The following is a 17,008-nucleotide window of genomic DNA, read 5'->3' on the forward strand; positions in this document are numbered from 1 at the left end:
CTACTAATAAGGAAGTACTTTGTTACACAATAGTTCTAATATGTCAATCTAAACACAAGTGTGAAAGTATGATAAATTTTAAATACTAAATAATAACATTAAAAAGTTCATCTGTTTGAAAAATGTTACAAGCAATATTTTATCATCTTAATTTAAAATTTCTTAATGCTTTAAAATGTTATCATAAAATGTATACTGACATAAAATGATTCTTACCTCTTTATTTTCATTTAAATTTACAAGTAAGTTTTCTGGCATTGGTATGAACACATCTGAAAATACAAAAGTTTGTTTTTTAAAGTTAATAATTTATAAACTTTATAAAAATGATGAAATTACTTGCCTTAAAACTCCAAAGATGCAACATTTCTGCACTTGCCAAAAATATGACATTGAGTTTACATGAGGACTAAGTTATTAGTTCCTGTGTTTCTAGCCTTCTCATTCTAGAAACAATGTAACACAGGCTAGCCTTCTCAGTAAAACCCTAAAATCAAACAACTTTGAAATAGCAAATTGGCTGGCCTGTGACTTCCTGCTATTTGCCAAGAACTCACTACTGATTCACATAAAAAACTATGTTTCTATAAGGAAATAATTTGGAATGGAATGCTGCCTCAGCTTTGCCTGCTCCTAGAGGCCAGCCATAGGCGTGATCTTGGCACATACAGAAAGCAAATGTGAAATAACCAGAAACACGTGGATGTTATGTTACTGCACTGAAGTGGTGCAGTTCCCCACAGCTGTGTAATTCAAAAAGTAATCATATCTCTCAACAAGAATGGTGCCATCATAGTTTCTAAAAATTAGATGGTTCAATATAGCAAACCACAGAGCATGGTCCAAGGGCAAAAAAAGTGTATCCTATCACATGTGATACTTTAGATTAAACTAAAAAAAAAAAAAAGGCTTAAAAGCTTTGTAATGAAATTTTAAAAAAATTAAACGTAGCACTTTAGTTTTGAACATTTTAAATTTAAAAGCATTACATATTTGGTAAAGTGGTATCTTTAATGTGTAATAGGCATTTCGCATAAGAAATATCTCATACTACTTTTAAGTTACTTTTTGTCTTAAATGCTGTAATATCTAACTCTACCTTTCAGGAATCAAAACAAATTCTCTACATTTTTATTTTGTTGAGAGCTGAAATACTATCTATAAAGCCTTAGAGCTTGAAGGGACCTTAGAGAATTTCTAAGCAAACCCTCTCATTTTACAGATATGGAAAATGAAATTCTCAATTTTTACTAATGAGATATTATTTCTCCCGAAAAGATTAGCAGAATAGAAATTAAACAGTGAATATCAATTATGAAAGCTCTTATAATTTACATTGTTAAATCCTCAACTCTTTGATAGTGTCTCACTATATGTTTTAATTATGATCCTAATGGATTGAGACTCCAATGTTAATTTATGCTAATTGATCAGAGAGGGTTAGCATGGTATAATAAAATAAGGAAGACTAGTGCCATGAAAACTAGGTCCTAGTCCCAGGTCTACCAAGGTCACTAGGCTCTCTAGTTACACAAATTCTCACTTGTCAGCAACTCAACCTCTTAGTAGGACAAATAAATTCAAGTAAAGAATGAGAAAATAACATCTGTGATGCCAAGATGTATTTCATAAATACCACACTAACTAGCTCAGAGTATGCCTCTCCTAGGACAGGAGGTATGGGTAACCTGCTGACTCTCATTCACCTTTTGTCAAATAGAGGAAGCTGGATTAAAGGATCACCAAGGTCCCTTCCAGCATGATAAATTATATAATTTGCATACAAGGTTTAGCATTTAATGCTCAACATAATAACTGATTAATATTTTTTCCAAAAAGTCAGTTTAATATTAATTTTAATCTTTAAATTGATAAATATACCTTCAATATCTGAAACTATTAGCATCTGAGGCTGAGAGAGACCTTCTTGAAGACTGTAGAAGTGGATTGTACTGTCAAATGTTATAAAGCCAATTTTTGTTCGAGTGTTACCAGGAAGCCTAAAAAGAAGTTCATAAGGTTAATTTCTATCATAAATCTGTACCCAAATAGTTCAATGACAGGAGATTTAATACCTGTTATGAATTTCAGAAACTTTTGATAGGTAACTTAGTATACTAGAAGAACACTAGACCTAGAGTCAGAGCACACTGATTTGAGTCCTGACTCTTGACACTCACTTGTCTATAATACTTGGTAAATCACATTTAAAGTCCATTTCCTCATCTGTAAAATGGGGGTAGAAATATTTGTACAACTTACCTCACAAAGTCTTATGAGGAAAGTGATTTGTAAATTATAAAGCACTACATAAATGTGGAGAGTCAATGTAACACAGTGGAGAGAGGTTAGGGTTTGGATTCAGAACACCTCAGCTCAAGCCGGTGCCATATACATAATAGCTTTGTGGGCAAGTCAATTAACCTCTAAATGCACTAAGGCAACTATTTAAAGCTATAAATTTCAGATGACCTGATCTGCATTGGCAGAAAGAAGTTTCTATACTCAAAGTTACTTACACTAATGAAATCAGTGCTCAAGACCAAAACAATCTCTACTTCCGCAACAAAACCAATAAATGTGAAGTATTATAAATACGTAACAGATGTGATTATGTACATAAAGCAGTTATATGGGAGCCAGTAATTTAGCTAGGAACAGAATTCAAGTCCTATACTCAACATCCTGAGTATAGGAACTCTTAAACATACTTTTTTCAAAACAGCAAAATAACTACACAAAGTAATAATCCTCAACACCAAAAACTGTTTCAAATCATTTGTTGTTGTTCAGTTGTTTTAGATTTTGTGATTTCATCTGGGGTTTTTCTTGGCAAAGATAGTGGAGTGATTTGCCATTTCCTTCTCCAGCTCATTTTACAGATGAGGAAACTGAGGCAAACAGGGTTAAGTGACTTGGCCAGAGTCACATGGCTTGTGTAAGCATCTGAGGCCAGATTAGAAATCAGGAAGTTTTCCTGAATCTTTCTGACTCCAGGCTCTGCACTCTTATCTGTTGTGCCACTTAGCTGCCCCATTCTAAATAATATTGATTCTATTAATGATAATATTTTGAAAATTTCAGATAAATATATCCTTTTTTATTATATACTATAATTATGATGTTCAAGTTCACAGAATGTTCTTTAAAAAATATCAACTTTCCTGTTTTTAAAAGATTTCCTCAAAAAGTTTAACAAATATCTAAGACCCATTTATAGATAACAAAAATCTTTAATACAGACTTCCTGTACTAATTAGAAAAAAATTGCAAAATTAACAATACATTGAAGAATGTATGTGTGGGGGCAGCTAGGTGGCACAGTGGATAAAGCACTGGCCCTGGATTCAGGAGGACCTGAGTTCAAATCCGCCCTCAGACACTACTTACTAGCTGTGTGATCCTGGGCAAGTCACTTAACCCCAATTGCCCCACCAAAAAAAAAAAAAAAAGAATGTATGTGTATAAATAAACTCTTTTCTCTCTTTTTTTTTGGTGGGGCAATGAAGGTTAAGTGACTTGCCCAAGGTCACACAGCTAGTAACTGTCGAGTATCTGAGGTCAAATTTGAACTCAGGTCCCCCTGAATCTAGGGCCAGTGCTTTATCCACCACACCACCTAGCTGCCCCTATAAATAAACTCTTAAGGACTAATATAGTGCACTGGACTAAAGGTAGTTCCCTTTATATGTCATATATGCATATGAGATAGCTCCCATATATCTTGAATATTAAACAAAAGTACTACTGAAAAAAAAAAACAACCAAGTACAAAGTTTTTGTTCCTATTGTTCTTGCTTTGGAATTACTAGGTAGGCAATCCTCAGGAGACTTACACCCTACATGCAGTGTTCCTCTTCCATGAATGGAATGGTGATAATGGTGGTTCCCTTTCCCTACTTCTCTCTCCCTCTGCACAGGATCATTTTGCTCTCTTGTTCTACCACGCAGTTCTACTGTAGTTCAACTACATTATTGTATAATACACTATATGGTCTGGCTTAGGAATCTAACCAATATTTGAAACACTGTTTCAACTGGAAAAAAAAGTTCTGCGTTTTAGACAAATGGGCAAGTCACCTACTTTCTTTGAGCCCCACTTCCTCATCTGTAAAATGAGGGAGTTAGATCAGATGGCCTCTACTGTCCCTTCCAGCTCTAAGTCCCACAATCCTGTGACGTCAATGAATTTTTGGAACTCAACCTATAAATTGAGGGATTAATGCTTAACACTTAGCCTCAGGTTTGTGATAAAATTCTATAGGCAAAGCTAAAAACTTACGAATCTAGATTGTCCAGTAAACTCTGGCAAACAGAATTCAAATATCCAGTTTCAACTGCATTGTGAGACACGTCAAATACAAAGAGGTACACAGGAGGTTGAGGTGGACGTAACTAAAGAAAGGAAAAGAATGGCTTTATTAAAACATACCCTCATTTTTCAAGAAAATTAGATTATACTACTTCACTCATAACTTAATTAATAGGACATAGCTTTGTATAGAAAAATTTTAAAAATAGTGAATATAGATCCTTTAATAAGTCATGAAAAAGAAACATGAAAATAGGGGTGTGATTATATATAACTTTGTGTTGAATATCTAAAGTAAAAATTCATGGGTCCACACTTGGCCTTGTGCAGCTAAATATATCACAGCTATAGGCTGATTAAGTTCACATGGAACTTCTTTGAACTCAGGTCCTCCAGACTCCAGGGCTAGTATTCTATTCAATATGCTACCAAGCTGCCCTTGGGAAGGCACTCACATGGAGGTCAAAAAAAGTGATAAAAGGACACTTTCAAGGTCTCTCTGAAGAACTCCAGAATTGATTGCATGGCATGGGAGATGCTGGCAAAGACCACCCAGCATGGCATGCTCACATCAAAGAAGGCACTGTACTCTATAATGAAAGCAGAATTACAACAGCTCAAAAGAAATGTGAGATATGCAAATTTAAAGTCTACCCCAAATGTTCACATGGACTATTTGTGTCTGACCTGTGGTAGTGCATTCTGAGCTCATACTGGTCTGATCAGCCACAGTAGAACACAAGGTAACTTGACTGATATAGTGATATCATTTTGGTCCTCTTTGAGAATGATGGACAACAATTAACCAATGGAACTTAAGTCAAATTCAATTATAATGTAGTTCTATACATTCCTACAGCTTTATCAATGAGGAATAGACATTCAAACTATTTAATACCCTTTAAAAATTAAATGAGGAAACCGGAGAGGCTGTAACTTCCTCTTAGATAATCACTATCTGCTTTAGTTAAGCATCTCCATGAACATTTGGGAGATAAAGAGATTCTAAAACCTTTACAGTTTTAATTCAAATAAAGAATAACTAAAAATGCTATCAGATATTACTAAAATATCATAAACAAGGAGAAGGAGAATTTGTAGGTCACTCGACATATATTTATTTATTTTTTTGGTGGGGGCAATGAGGGTTAAGTGACTTGCCCAGGGTCACACAGCTAGTAAGAGACAAGTGTCCAAGGTCAGATTTGAACTCAGGTCCTCCTTGTGAATCCAGGGCCAGTGCTTTATCCATTGTGCCACCTAGCTGCCCCCTGTAGGTCACTCTTGAAGACTACATAGTGAGATGGTCCAGATTAAATAGACAGGTATTGGATAAACTAAGTTGTAAACTTACCATATATTCTGAAGGAGCCATAAACTCAATAGTAGCATTTTGAACTTCAGGTCTTCTAAGAGGATCTCCATATACTCTGGTCATAGGATTGTACATAAATTCTTCAGGAACTGTATATAATGATAAAATTTTAAGTCAATGCCTAACAATTCGTTTGGCCTAATGTTAATTCAAATTTAGAATAAAAAACACACAATAGATTTAATGATTATCTATATGCAACTGATTCTATCTATATATCCAGGCCTCCTCTCCCCTGAGCTCCAGTCACATATCACCAATTGCCTACTGGGAACTTCCAACTGAATGATACGGAGGTATCTTAAACTCAGAATATCCAAAAGTAGAACTTATCATCTTTCTCCAAAAATTCTCCCTTCTTGGTAACTTCCCTATTTCTGTTGAGGATACCACTATCTTTCTCATCACCTATACCACTGCTAGGTCTATATCCCAAAGAGATAAAAAAAAAGGGAAAAGTATTCACATGTAGAAAAATATTTATAACAGCTCTCTTTGTGGGGGCAAAGAAGTGGAAATTGAGGGGCTTCCCATCAATTGAAGAAAGGCTAAACAAGTTGTGGTATATGAATGTACTGAAACACTACTGTGCTGTAAGAAGTGATAAGCAGATGGATTTCACAAAAACCTGGAAAGACATGATTTGATGCTGAGTGAAATGAGCAGAACCAAAAGAGTATTGTACAGAGTATCAACAACACTGTGTGATGATCAACTGTGATAGACTTAACTCTTCTCAGCAATACAATGATCCAAGACAATGCCAAAAGACTCATGATGGAAAATGCTCTCCACATTCAGAAAAATTAAGGAGTCTGAATGCAGATTGAAGCATACTATTTTCACCTTTGTTGTTGTTTATTCTTTCTTGTGTTTCCTCCCCTTTTGTTCTGATTCTTCTTTTACAACATGACTAATGTGGAAACATGTTTAATCTATATCAGATTGCTTGCTGGCCTTGGGGGGGAAGGGGAGAAAAATTTGGAACAAAAAAATCTCTCTACATGTAATTGAAAAAAAAGTTTTACATTAAATTTATTTAAAAAAAAAAAGCTGCCAAATGCACACAGATCCGACCATATTACTCTGTTACTAAAGAAGCTCCACTCCTTTGCTTGGCACAAAACATTTTAGCCACACTTTCCTACCTGTTATTTCCCATAATCAAAATTCCATCTCCTTTACACAGGATGTCCTCCATGGGGGAATGCATTCCCTCCTTAATTCTGCTTCATAGAATTCCTAGTTTCCTTTAAGATACAGTTCAAATGCTTATCATCTCCTACAGTTTGTCTCCCCACACCAATTATTGTGAATACATTTTATATGTTTTTTTATATGTGTTAATGTTGTATCTGTCTCCTTCCCTCCCTCCAGAATATAACATCTTTAAAAGGATTGCTTCAGGGGCAGCTAGGTGGCGCAGTGGATAGAGCACTGGCCCTGGAGTCAGGAGGACCTGAGTTCAAATCCAGCCTCAGACACTTAACACTTATTAGCTGTGTGACCCTGGGCAAATCACTTAACCCTCATTGCCCCGCAAAAAAAAAAAAAAAAGGACTGCTTCATTTTTGTTATTGTATCCTTAGTGTGAAGCTGGGCACATCAAAGGTACCAAATACATTCTTGTGGAATGCATGAGTAATAAAGGCTCAAAGCCTTAGCATTTTCCAAATAGTCACATTTTCAAATATTACATGAATAGCAGACATTTATGTAGAACATGAAGATTTACAAAGAGTTTTCCATTTGTATACAAAGAGCTTCACAATAGTACTATAGGGTTATAAAATATGCGCACCCTGGGGCAGCTAGGTGGCCCAGTGCATAAATCACCAGCCTAGGATTCAGGAGGACCTGAGTTCAACTCCGACCTCAGACACTTGACATTTACTAGTTGTGTGACCCTGGGCAAGTCACTGAACCCTCATGACTCCCCCCCCCCCCCAAAGTAATGGAATATCAGCTAGAGCTCAAAGGAGATGTATGGCAAATGTATTTTTTGTCTATCTCTTTGGTCTACATTATTAAAATGGGTGTCATATTGTAAAAAGAGTTTTGCATATGAAATTTTCTCATTTTACAAGTTGGACTATTTGTTGTTTATAATTTTTTTAAATCCCTGAAAGCAGTCTGCTTATCCTAACTGCTGATTTTACTACTTTGCTTCTAAAAATTGAATTAATTTTCAAAGTTAAATGAACAAAAATGTTATTTTTTTGGTATAAATTCAACTGAAAATGGTTAATTGAACAATGTTTTCTTTTTAATTATAAAAGTATTTTATTATTTCCTAGTTACATGTAGAGATAGTTTTCAACATTTGTTTTTATAAGATTTCCAGTTTCAAATTTTTCTACCTCCCTCCTCCCCCTCCCCAAGACAGCAAGGAATCTGATATAAGTTATATATGTACGATAACATTAAACATATTTCTGCATTAGTCATATTATGAGAGAAGAATCAGAGCAAAAAGGAAAAACCTCAAAAAAGAAAAACAACAGCATCAAAAACAAAAGAAATAGTATGTGAACAATGTTTTCTTTTTTTTTGGTTGATATATATATATATTTGCAGGGCAATGAGCGTTAAGTGACTTGCCCAGGGTCACACAGCTAGTATCAAGTGTCTGTGGCCAGCTTTGAACTCAGGTACTCCTGAATCCAGGGCCAGTGTTTTACCACTGCGCCATCTAGCTGCCCCCTGAACAATGTTTTCTTAACTGGCAATCAAAACCCTAGGGAAAACTGCAACGAAAATGTGTGATTCTAGAAATAGACCTCTTGCCCTCTCTGAATTACTGAGAAGACTATATTCAGTAAGTTCTTCCTATACCTCTCCTCTTCCTCAATATGTAATTTAGTCAGAGACTAAGGAAAAAGACATGGGAACTGTTCTTGAACAAAAAACATTTAAGAATCACCATTTAAAAAATACATACCATCATTTACTCTGTAACACAAGTTGCACTTCCATCTCCTTTGGTCAAGAAAGCTGACAAAAGGGTTGATGTATGTCCTGCATGAACGGCATCTCACAATTGTACTAGAGGTAACCACAGGCAATTGCTGGGGAAAAACAACATCCAAAAAATAGAGCTAGTTTTTTTTTTTTTTAAAGGACCAAAAAAAAAAAAAAAAAAAGGACAAGAACTCTTCATTTTTAAAAGCCAAGGATTAATCCATCTCTTCAGCATTAACAGTTAAAAATACTGAAGAAATTTAAAAAATTGTTAAAAATACCAAATACAAAGCTAGCTTTAAGTACAATTGTTCTAAGCATAAATGCCAAGTTTCTAAATGTATTCTAAGTGAATAGGCTGATAAATTCTTATGAAAGAATTTCCATTTAAACAAAATTTTTTTCTTAGCATGAAATTTAGTTTTATCGTTTTCCAATTTTATGTATTTTTTACACATTAAAGAGTCAAAAGCTACAACAACCTTAAGAAGATTAAATATGAGAATCCACTGAAATAGCAAAAAAAGAGAAAATTGCCGTGTACTGGGGTTTAAGTTTAACCCTTAAATGGTAAAAACCACATGCCACAATATTCCTTAAACTTTTCAGTAATATATTTAATTTTTATTCCAAAAAAACCATTCTAAATGGGATTAAATTTTGAAAGAATGACAAAAAGTAATAAATTAAAGTTATCATCTAGGTTACTAGAACTATAACTTACAAAACTCATCGTACAATAATTCAAATATCATCAAGACGAACACAAAATCCATGTAATTCTGCTCAACATAAAGTTAGTCACTTCCAAAAGTTTAACATACCAATAAATCCTTGAAAGGATGTAGCAGTAGCCCTAAAGGAAGTTTGGCTTTGTTCAATAAGGCCTGAGTCTGAGGAATATTAGTCAAAGTACATCGAAACAACCTGTATGAAAACATATAACACGTAAATAGTTGCTTCAAATATTTCTGTGGAAATATAATTAAAGATTAAGAAGAAAGCATTTATTTTTTCTTTACAAGCACTATGCTAAGTACTTTATTTTGGGTCATCATAATCCCAGTTAGCATTATAGGTAAGGTTTAACATTCTCTTATAAGTAATTATTATTATTTTTTTAAAGACAGGGTCTCCATCTCACTCAGGCTGAAAATGTAGGGGCCCACTCATAGACCCAATCCCAATACTGATTGGCATAGAAACTTTGATGGACCCTGTTTCTGATCTAGGGTGGTTTGTCCTTTTTTTGGACAACTTGGTGGTCCCCAATTCCTGGAAACTACCATATTAATGCTGAAATTTACGTGGACACTTGATCATCATAGCTCACTTGAATAATATCAAACAGATCCTCTCCAATTTCAATAAGTTAACTCTTTTTAGTTGAATCCCATCTAAAGAGAGGGCAGGTAGTTTACACTCACATGGCCTTGTTTCTCCTTGACTTAAAAAAAAAACAACCAAAAAACTGCATATCTTGTTCAGAATGGGCTGAGTTAATTCTATTTATTTATTTTTATTTTTACATACATTATTAGGGAGAGGGGAAGGATCCATGCAGGGAATGCCTAGGGTGGAAACTTTCTGCTGATCAGCAATTCGTCTGGTAATTTACTGTCTTGGAGAGTTACCAGTGGGCAATAAAGAAGTAATTTTGCTTGTGGTTGTAACAAATGAGAGAGTATGTCAGAGGCAGGACTTGAATACAGATCTTCTTAACTCCAAAGGCTGGCTTTTTTATCCTAATACCATGATTTCATCCTTTACTTACATAATTACAAATTATATTTGAAGTAGTTCAAAGGTAGGTCTGCCACTTACTACCTATGGGAGCTTGGGCAGGCCAATAAACCTCTTTAAATCCTAGTATCCTCTCTGTAGAAGGGGGATAATAGTACCTATACTACCTATGTAACAATGGTATTGTGAGGATCAGATGAAATAATGCACTTAAAATATCTGAATTTTATAGCACTATATAAATGTGTATTATTATTATTTAATAGGTATTCCATAAAAGACCTATTCTGATGATTCATCATAGTGACTGCTAGAAGAAATAGCAAAGAAAACATTGGACTTGTTATCAGGAGACCTGATTCAAATGCTGACTGAGACACTTATTAGTGGTGGGTTGACCCTGCACAAGTTATTTAATCTTTTTCAGCTTCAATCTTCTCATTTTAAAAAGAGGATAATAAGAGCATCCACCTCCCAGGGTTTTGTGAAGATCAAATGAGATAACAGAGGTAAAGTATTTTCTTAGCTATTGTGGTGGGCAAATGGTTGTCTAGCTAACAATTAAGGGCTCATCAGTGAAAGTTGGTCATGGCAACTCATGAAACCATTTAAAGCATGGGAGGTGGGGGTGGGTTGAGTGTCCTTAGCATCAATGGAAAGAGTATATATACAGATGAAAATATAAGTATTTTGAAACTCAAGTATATCATATTCCAATTGTTAGAACTTTGTATAAGACCATTTGAAACACATAAGTTACTTGATTTCTACAAGATAGAATTAAACATGGCATAAAATTTTTAATAATAACAACAACTAAAATTTATATAGTATTTATTATATGCCAGGCATTGTGCTAAGTACTTTATTTTGGGTCATCACAATCCCAATTTGCATCACAAGTATGGTTTAACATTCTCTTAGAAGTAATTTTTTTTTTTTTTAAAGACAGGGTCTGTACCTCACTCAGGCTAAAAATGTAGGGGCCCACTCACAGAACCAATCCCAATACTGATTGGCATAGAAACTCTGATGGACCCTGTGTCTGGCCTAGGCTGATTTGCTCTTTTTTTTGACATCTTGGTGGTCCTCAATTCCTGGGGACTACCATATTAATGCTGAAATGTGGACACTCGATCATCATAGCTCAGTGCAATTTAGAATTCTTGAGCTCAAGAGATATGCCAGCCTCAGAGCCTCCTCAGCTGCTGGGATTAAAGATGTGTGTCATCATATCTAGCAGATGAAATGATATCAACATTGCAACATGGGCAAGGTTTGACATGCTTAGATGAATTGATATTAATATGCAGTAGCAACTGGTTTTCTGTCTTAATTAGGTTTATTTCATAATTGAATGGAACATGTAATAAAATATCTTTCTAATTAAACAGAAACCATTTTTAAAAAGCTACCCTGGGGCAGCTAGATGGCGTAGTGGATAAAGCACCGGCCTTGGATTCAGGAGGACCTCAGTACAAATCTGAGCTCAGACACTTGACACTTACTAGCTGTGTGACCCTGGGCAAGTCATTTAACCCTCATTGCCCCCCCCCCCCCCCGCCCCCCCGCCCCGGCAAAAGCTACCCATATACTGCTGCATATAACATGTAAGAAAACAACTCTGGGGCTTATTTTAAGCTACATTCCATAAGAAACATTGTTAAAAATCTTACTCTGGGTTACAGTTAAGTTTTTGTATGTCTTCGTGCAAGTTTGGGACAGGAGCCTTCAAAGGGGTTGTTGGAAGCATATTTCTTTCTTGAAGAAGATTGATAACTCGTAGTCCTTCTGGATGTAGACTTAACCCACCCATGTTTGTGGTTAAATGATTAGCACCTAAGGGAGACTAAAAATATAATTTCAGAACAAGTAATTTTAAGGTAAAAGTAGATATAATACAACGTTGAGGGGCTTCGCTATTTAATTTATCTGACGAATAAAACTGATTTTTTTCCATGTCAATATTTTAGCTCTGGAGAAAACAAACATAAAGACAAACATTTTTATATATAACAATTCACATTATCCTAACCAATTAAGCAAATATAAAATATGGAAAGTTATCCTGAAATTTGCCCAAGTACAAAATTCTTTAAACTAAGAAGAGAGAAATGGTGCAATGAGGAAAAGCATTTACCTGAGAAAATGGCTGCAGCCCAGTAGTGTATTGCAATGCTGTGGACGGCCTTCCTGACATATTAGGGGGAGAAGTGTTTTGGTAACCAGGTGGTAAGGAGGGATATGAATAGCCAACATTTCGACTCATTTTGGGATTCTGGTTGGTAAGTTGTGGTGTTGCTAAAAGAAAAAAAAATAATTTTGAGTTGAAAAACAGGGTTTAGAAATAACTTTATTAAATAAATCAAAGGAATCCTTACTTTGATCAAAACCAAAACACGTGCTCAAAAAGTTTCAAAGTGCTAAATACATTTACCCATAGTGAGTGCTTAGTTCAATCAGTTTGAGAATTTGATTTTGTGAAATAAGTCAAATGACAAGTATCTCTCTACCAGATTAAAATAAATGCAGAAGGGGCAGCTAGATGGCGCAGTGGATAGAGCACCGGCCCTGGATTCAGGAGTACCTGAGTTCAAATCCGGCCTCAGACACTTAACACTTACTAGCTGTGTGACCCTGGGCAAGTCACTTAACCCCAATTGCCTCACTAAAAAAAATAAAATAAAATAAAATAAAATAAAATAAATGCAGAAGAGTGGAGGAAAGGCAGTAACCTCTCGGAGTTCCCCACATAATCACTCCAAAAATTTCCAAATAATGCCATAAGACAATTCTTGGAGCAATAGAACCCACAAAAGGATGGGGTAAGATCATTTTCCAAAGACAGTTTAGAAGGTCTGCAGGAAAGGTCGGCTGTACCAGGGTGAGAGTGGAACCCAGCCCCATGGCCACACCAACACAGATCCAGCCCCAGGCAGGCTGCAGCAGAGAAAGAGACCTCCCGAGCTTCTGAATCAACTGCAGCTGTGACTATGTCTGAAACTCAGCTCACAGTCTGGTGAAAGGGTCAAGCATCTGGCAAGTGGCTGGCTGAGGGGAGATTTCAGGGGTTGCTGCTGGTGCTGAGGTGGAACTCAGTTGTCTTGCAAGTGCGGAGAACCAGGAAGCAGTCTTGAGTGGAGGGCCCAGGTTGGGGAGGGGCATAGGCATGCCCAAAGCTAGCAACCATAGTGAGACAGAATTCTGTTTCTGGGTTAAAGAGCAAGCAAGATTGAATCTATTTACAGACCAGAGCACAGGCCAGGAAAGTGAAGAACCTGCCTCTCCTTAAATCGATCCACCTGGGACCCCCTAAAGCTTGGGAAAGTGCATCCTGGAGGAAGGGCCCCACTTTAAGAAGGAGTTAAAAGTCAAGAAATAGGCTAGAAAAAAATGCGGACCATTTAAAGTTTCTTTGGTGACAAGGATGATCAAAGTCAAAGCTCCCACATCCAAAGCTTCCAAAAAAAATATGAATTGGTCTTAAGTCATGGAAGCACTCAAAAAGGACTTTGAAGATAAAGTAAGACAGGTGGAGGAAAAAATGAAAAGAGAAATGAGAGTGATGCAGAAAAGTCATGAAAAAAGTCAACAGCTTGAAAAGCCAAATGGAAAAGCTCTCTGAAGAAAATAATTGCTGAAGAATTAGGATTGAACAAATGGAAGCTAATGACTTTATGAGAAATCAAGACACAATAAAGCAAATCCAAATGAATGAAAAAATAGAAGGCAATGTGAACTATCTCCTTGGAATAACAGCTGGCCTGGAAGATAGATCCAGGAGAGATAATTTGAAAATAAATGCAGAAGGGGGCAGCTAGGTGAAGCAGTGGCTAAAACAATGGCCTTGGATTCAGGAAGACCTGAGTTCAAATCTGGCCTCAGACACTTGACACTTACTAGCTATGCTATGTGACTCTGGGCAAGTCACTTAACCATCATTGCCCTGCCAAAACCAAACAAACAAACAAGAGAAAATAAATGCAGAAGGAAAAAAATGCAGTAACTTCAGCATAATGTATACTTTACTGTCACACAACAAAATGCAGTATATAATAATCAATCTCCAACTGATATACACACAAATAAGGTAAGATTTCTCTCCCATTCTCTAGCCCATTTGCTATTGTTACTTCTCTCCATCTAATTTTTCACCTAACTAGGTTCAAGAAAGGAGGGCAGACAAAGGGCATACCCTTTTACCCAGCAATAACACTATTAGGTCTATATCCCAAAGAGATCATAAAAAAGGGGAAATGACCCACATGTACAAAAATGTTTATCACTGTTCTTTTTGTGGTGGCAAAGAACTGGAAACTGAAGTGGGGAATGACTAAACAAGTTGTGGTATATGAATGTAATGGAAAATTATTGTGCAGTAAGAAAAGATAAGCAGGCGGATTTCAGAAAAACCTGGAAAGACTTACATGAATTGATGCTGAGTGAAATGAGCAGAACCAAGAGAACACTGTACACAGTATCAACAACATTGTGTGATGATCAACTGTGAAAGACTTAATTCTTCTCAGCAATACAATTACCCAAGATAATTCCAAAGAACTCATGATGGAAAATGCTCTCCATATCCAGAAAAAAGAACTGTGGAAACTGGATGCAGATTGAACTATACTGGTTCTACTTTTTTTGCTTGTTGTTTTTCTTTTTTGAGGTTTTCCCCTTTTGTTCTGATTCTTCTTTCACAACAGGACCAATGCAGAAATATGTTTAATGTGATTGTACATATATAACCTATATCAGATTGCTTGCTGTCTTGAGGAGAGGGAAGCAAGAAAAATTTGGAACTAGAAATCTTCTCACATTCCTGAAAGGCTGATCCTATCCCTACGATGAAATACCCAGAACAAATTGAGTTTATTTTTCCTCCAAAAAATATGTATTCAAGGATTCCATTTAACCTCTAAATGCATTTTTCATTATAGGGTCTAAAGGATGGGAAAAGAAAAAGAGAAAAAGGTAAGAGAAAAGGGAAACAATAGGGAGGAAGTCCTTAATCCCATATTTCCTACAGTTGCTAAAATAAAGATATTTGGAAAACTTCACTCTATTATTTTTTTTAATTTATTTTTTATTATTACAATTTAAGTTCCAAACCGTCTCCCTCTCTTCCTTCCCACCCTGTAGTAGAGAAGGCCACCATTACTCACACACATTCTCTCTCTGTATCATTTGTAAAACCATACTATGTATACTTCTACTTATCAGTTCTTTCTCTGGAGGTGGATAGCATCTCCCTTCATAGGTTCTTTGCAGCTGATTTAAATATTTATAATACTCAGAACGATTTAGTCATTCACAATTATTATTTGAACCATACTGCTGTTACTGTATACAAGGTTCTCTTGGTTTTGTTCATTTCACTCATTATTTCATTTAAGTTCTTTCCATGTTTTTCTAAAATCAACCTGCTCATCATTTCCTATAGCACAGTAGTATTTCATCACAATCATATACCACAACTTTTTTAGTCATTCCCTAATTGGTAGACATCCCCTCAATTTCCAGTTCTTGTCATCACAAAGAGAGCTGCTATAAATATTTTGGAATATAAAAGTTGTTTTCCTTTTCCCCAATCACCTTGAGAAACAGAATAGTGGAATTTCTGAGTGAAAGAGTATATAGAGTTTCATTACTCTTTGGGCATAATTCCAGATTGCTCTCCAAAATGGTTAAATCAGTGAACTCACTCTTCCACCAATAGTGTATTAGTGTCCCAGTGTGCTCACTTTAAGGACAGAAACAAAGGAAAATCCATCTATTCTGCAGAAGGGAAGGGAGAAGAAAAACCAAGACAGCAGTGAAAAGAAAAATAGGTGGGTGGGTTAATTTACAGAATTTGTGATCAAAAAGAAAGGGGACCAATTCAAACTACGAACTATCCCCAGGGGATTTATCTCCCCCCCCACTCCACTTCCATTGTTCTATATCTGTTCACTTCCTACTCCATACCCAGAGTCTTAATCCCCTAACCAATTGGAGCTCAAGCCACAGGCCATAGAATCATCAACTCTAGCTGAGAGACAAGAGAAGAGCCCCCGTTCTTATTTCCATGAAAGTAATGGGAAAAAAAAAAGAGTTCCCTCTGACCTCACAGGATACAGACACACACCCCCTTCTCTCATCTTGGGAACGCACATAATATTTTAAAAATGTGTCCTGAATTAAAATTTTGAATAAATTTCTACAATAGGAAATTAATTTTTTATAACATTTCTGTATCAAGTACTATACTCTGAGTATATTATGGATTAAACAGGCTTTTCTTAGGTTAGTTTGAGACTACCAACCACCATTTATAATACTATTTCTGTAAGAAAAATGAATGAGTAAAAAAAAATTATTAAGTATTTATCATGTTTGGGGATACAAATATAAAAGCAAAGACAATCCCTGCCCTCATGGAGCTTACATTCTAACAGGGGAGACAATACACACAGAGGAGTGTTGATCAAGTAAGGGTGCATACTTTCAGTTCTATATACTCATTTTATAAATGACCGACCATTAGCAAGTTGGGGACAACTTGTATATTCAGTTGATTTTCAAACAATCTACTAAGTTTCCATTCAAGAGAAATTTTTTACATTAGGCACTTAAAT

At 35.8% G+C, this 17,008-nt stretch overlaps 1 protein-coding gene across 1 annotated transcript in view; it reads right to left on the reverse strand.

Moving 5' to 3' along the window:
* SEC24A (SEC24 homolog A, COPII coat complex component) overlaps positions 1-17,008 on the reverse strand; it is a 65,153-nt gene that overhangs the window by 24,509 nt on the left and 23,636 nt on the right. Inside the window, exons 5-12 of the mRNA XM_043983986.1 lie at positions 12,532-12,692; positions 12,068-12,240; positions 9,473-9,575; positions 8,629-8,755; positions 5,667-5,776; positions 4,283-4,395; positions 1,882-2,000; positions 217-272 (exon numbers count right to left, since the gene is read on the reverse strand). Coding sequence (XP_043839921.1) covers positions 217-272; positions 1,882-2,000; positions 4,283-4,395; positions 5,667-5,776; positions 8,629-8,755; positions 9,473-9,575; positions 12,068-12,240; positions 12,532-12,692 — 962 coding nt within the window. The remainder of the gene's footprint in view (positions 1-216; positions 273-1,881; positions 2,001-4,282; positions 4,396-5,666; positions 5,777-8,628; positions 8,756-9,472; positions 9,576-12,067; positions 12,241-12,531; positions 12,693-17,008) is intronic.

Source organism: Dromiciops gliroides, chromosome 2, assembly GCF_019393635.1.
Source record: "Dromiciops gliroides isolate mDroGli1 chromosome 2, mDroGli1.pri, whole genome shotgun sequence".
NCBI classification, from domain to species: Eukaryota; Metazoa; Chordata; class Mammalia; order Microbiotheria; family Microbiotheriidae; genus Dromiciops; species Dromiciops gliroides.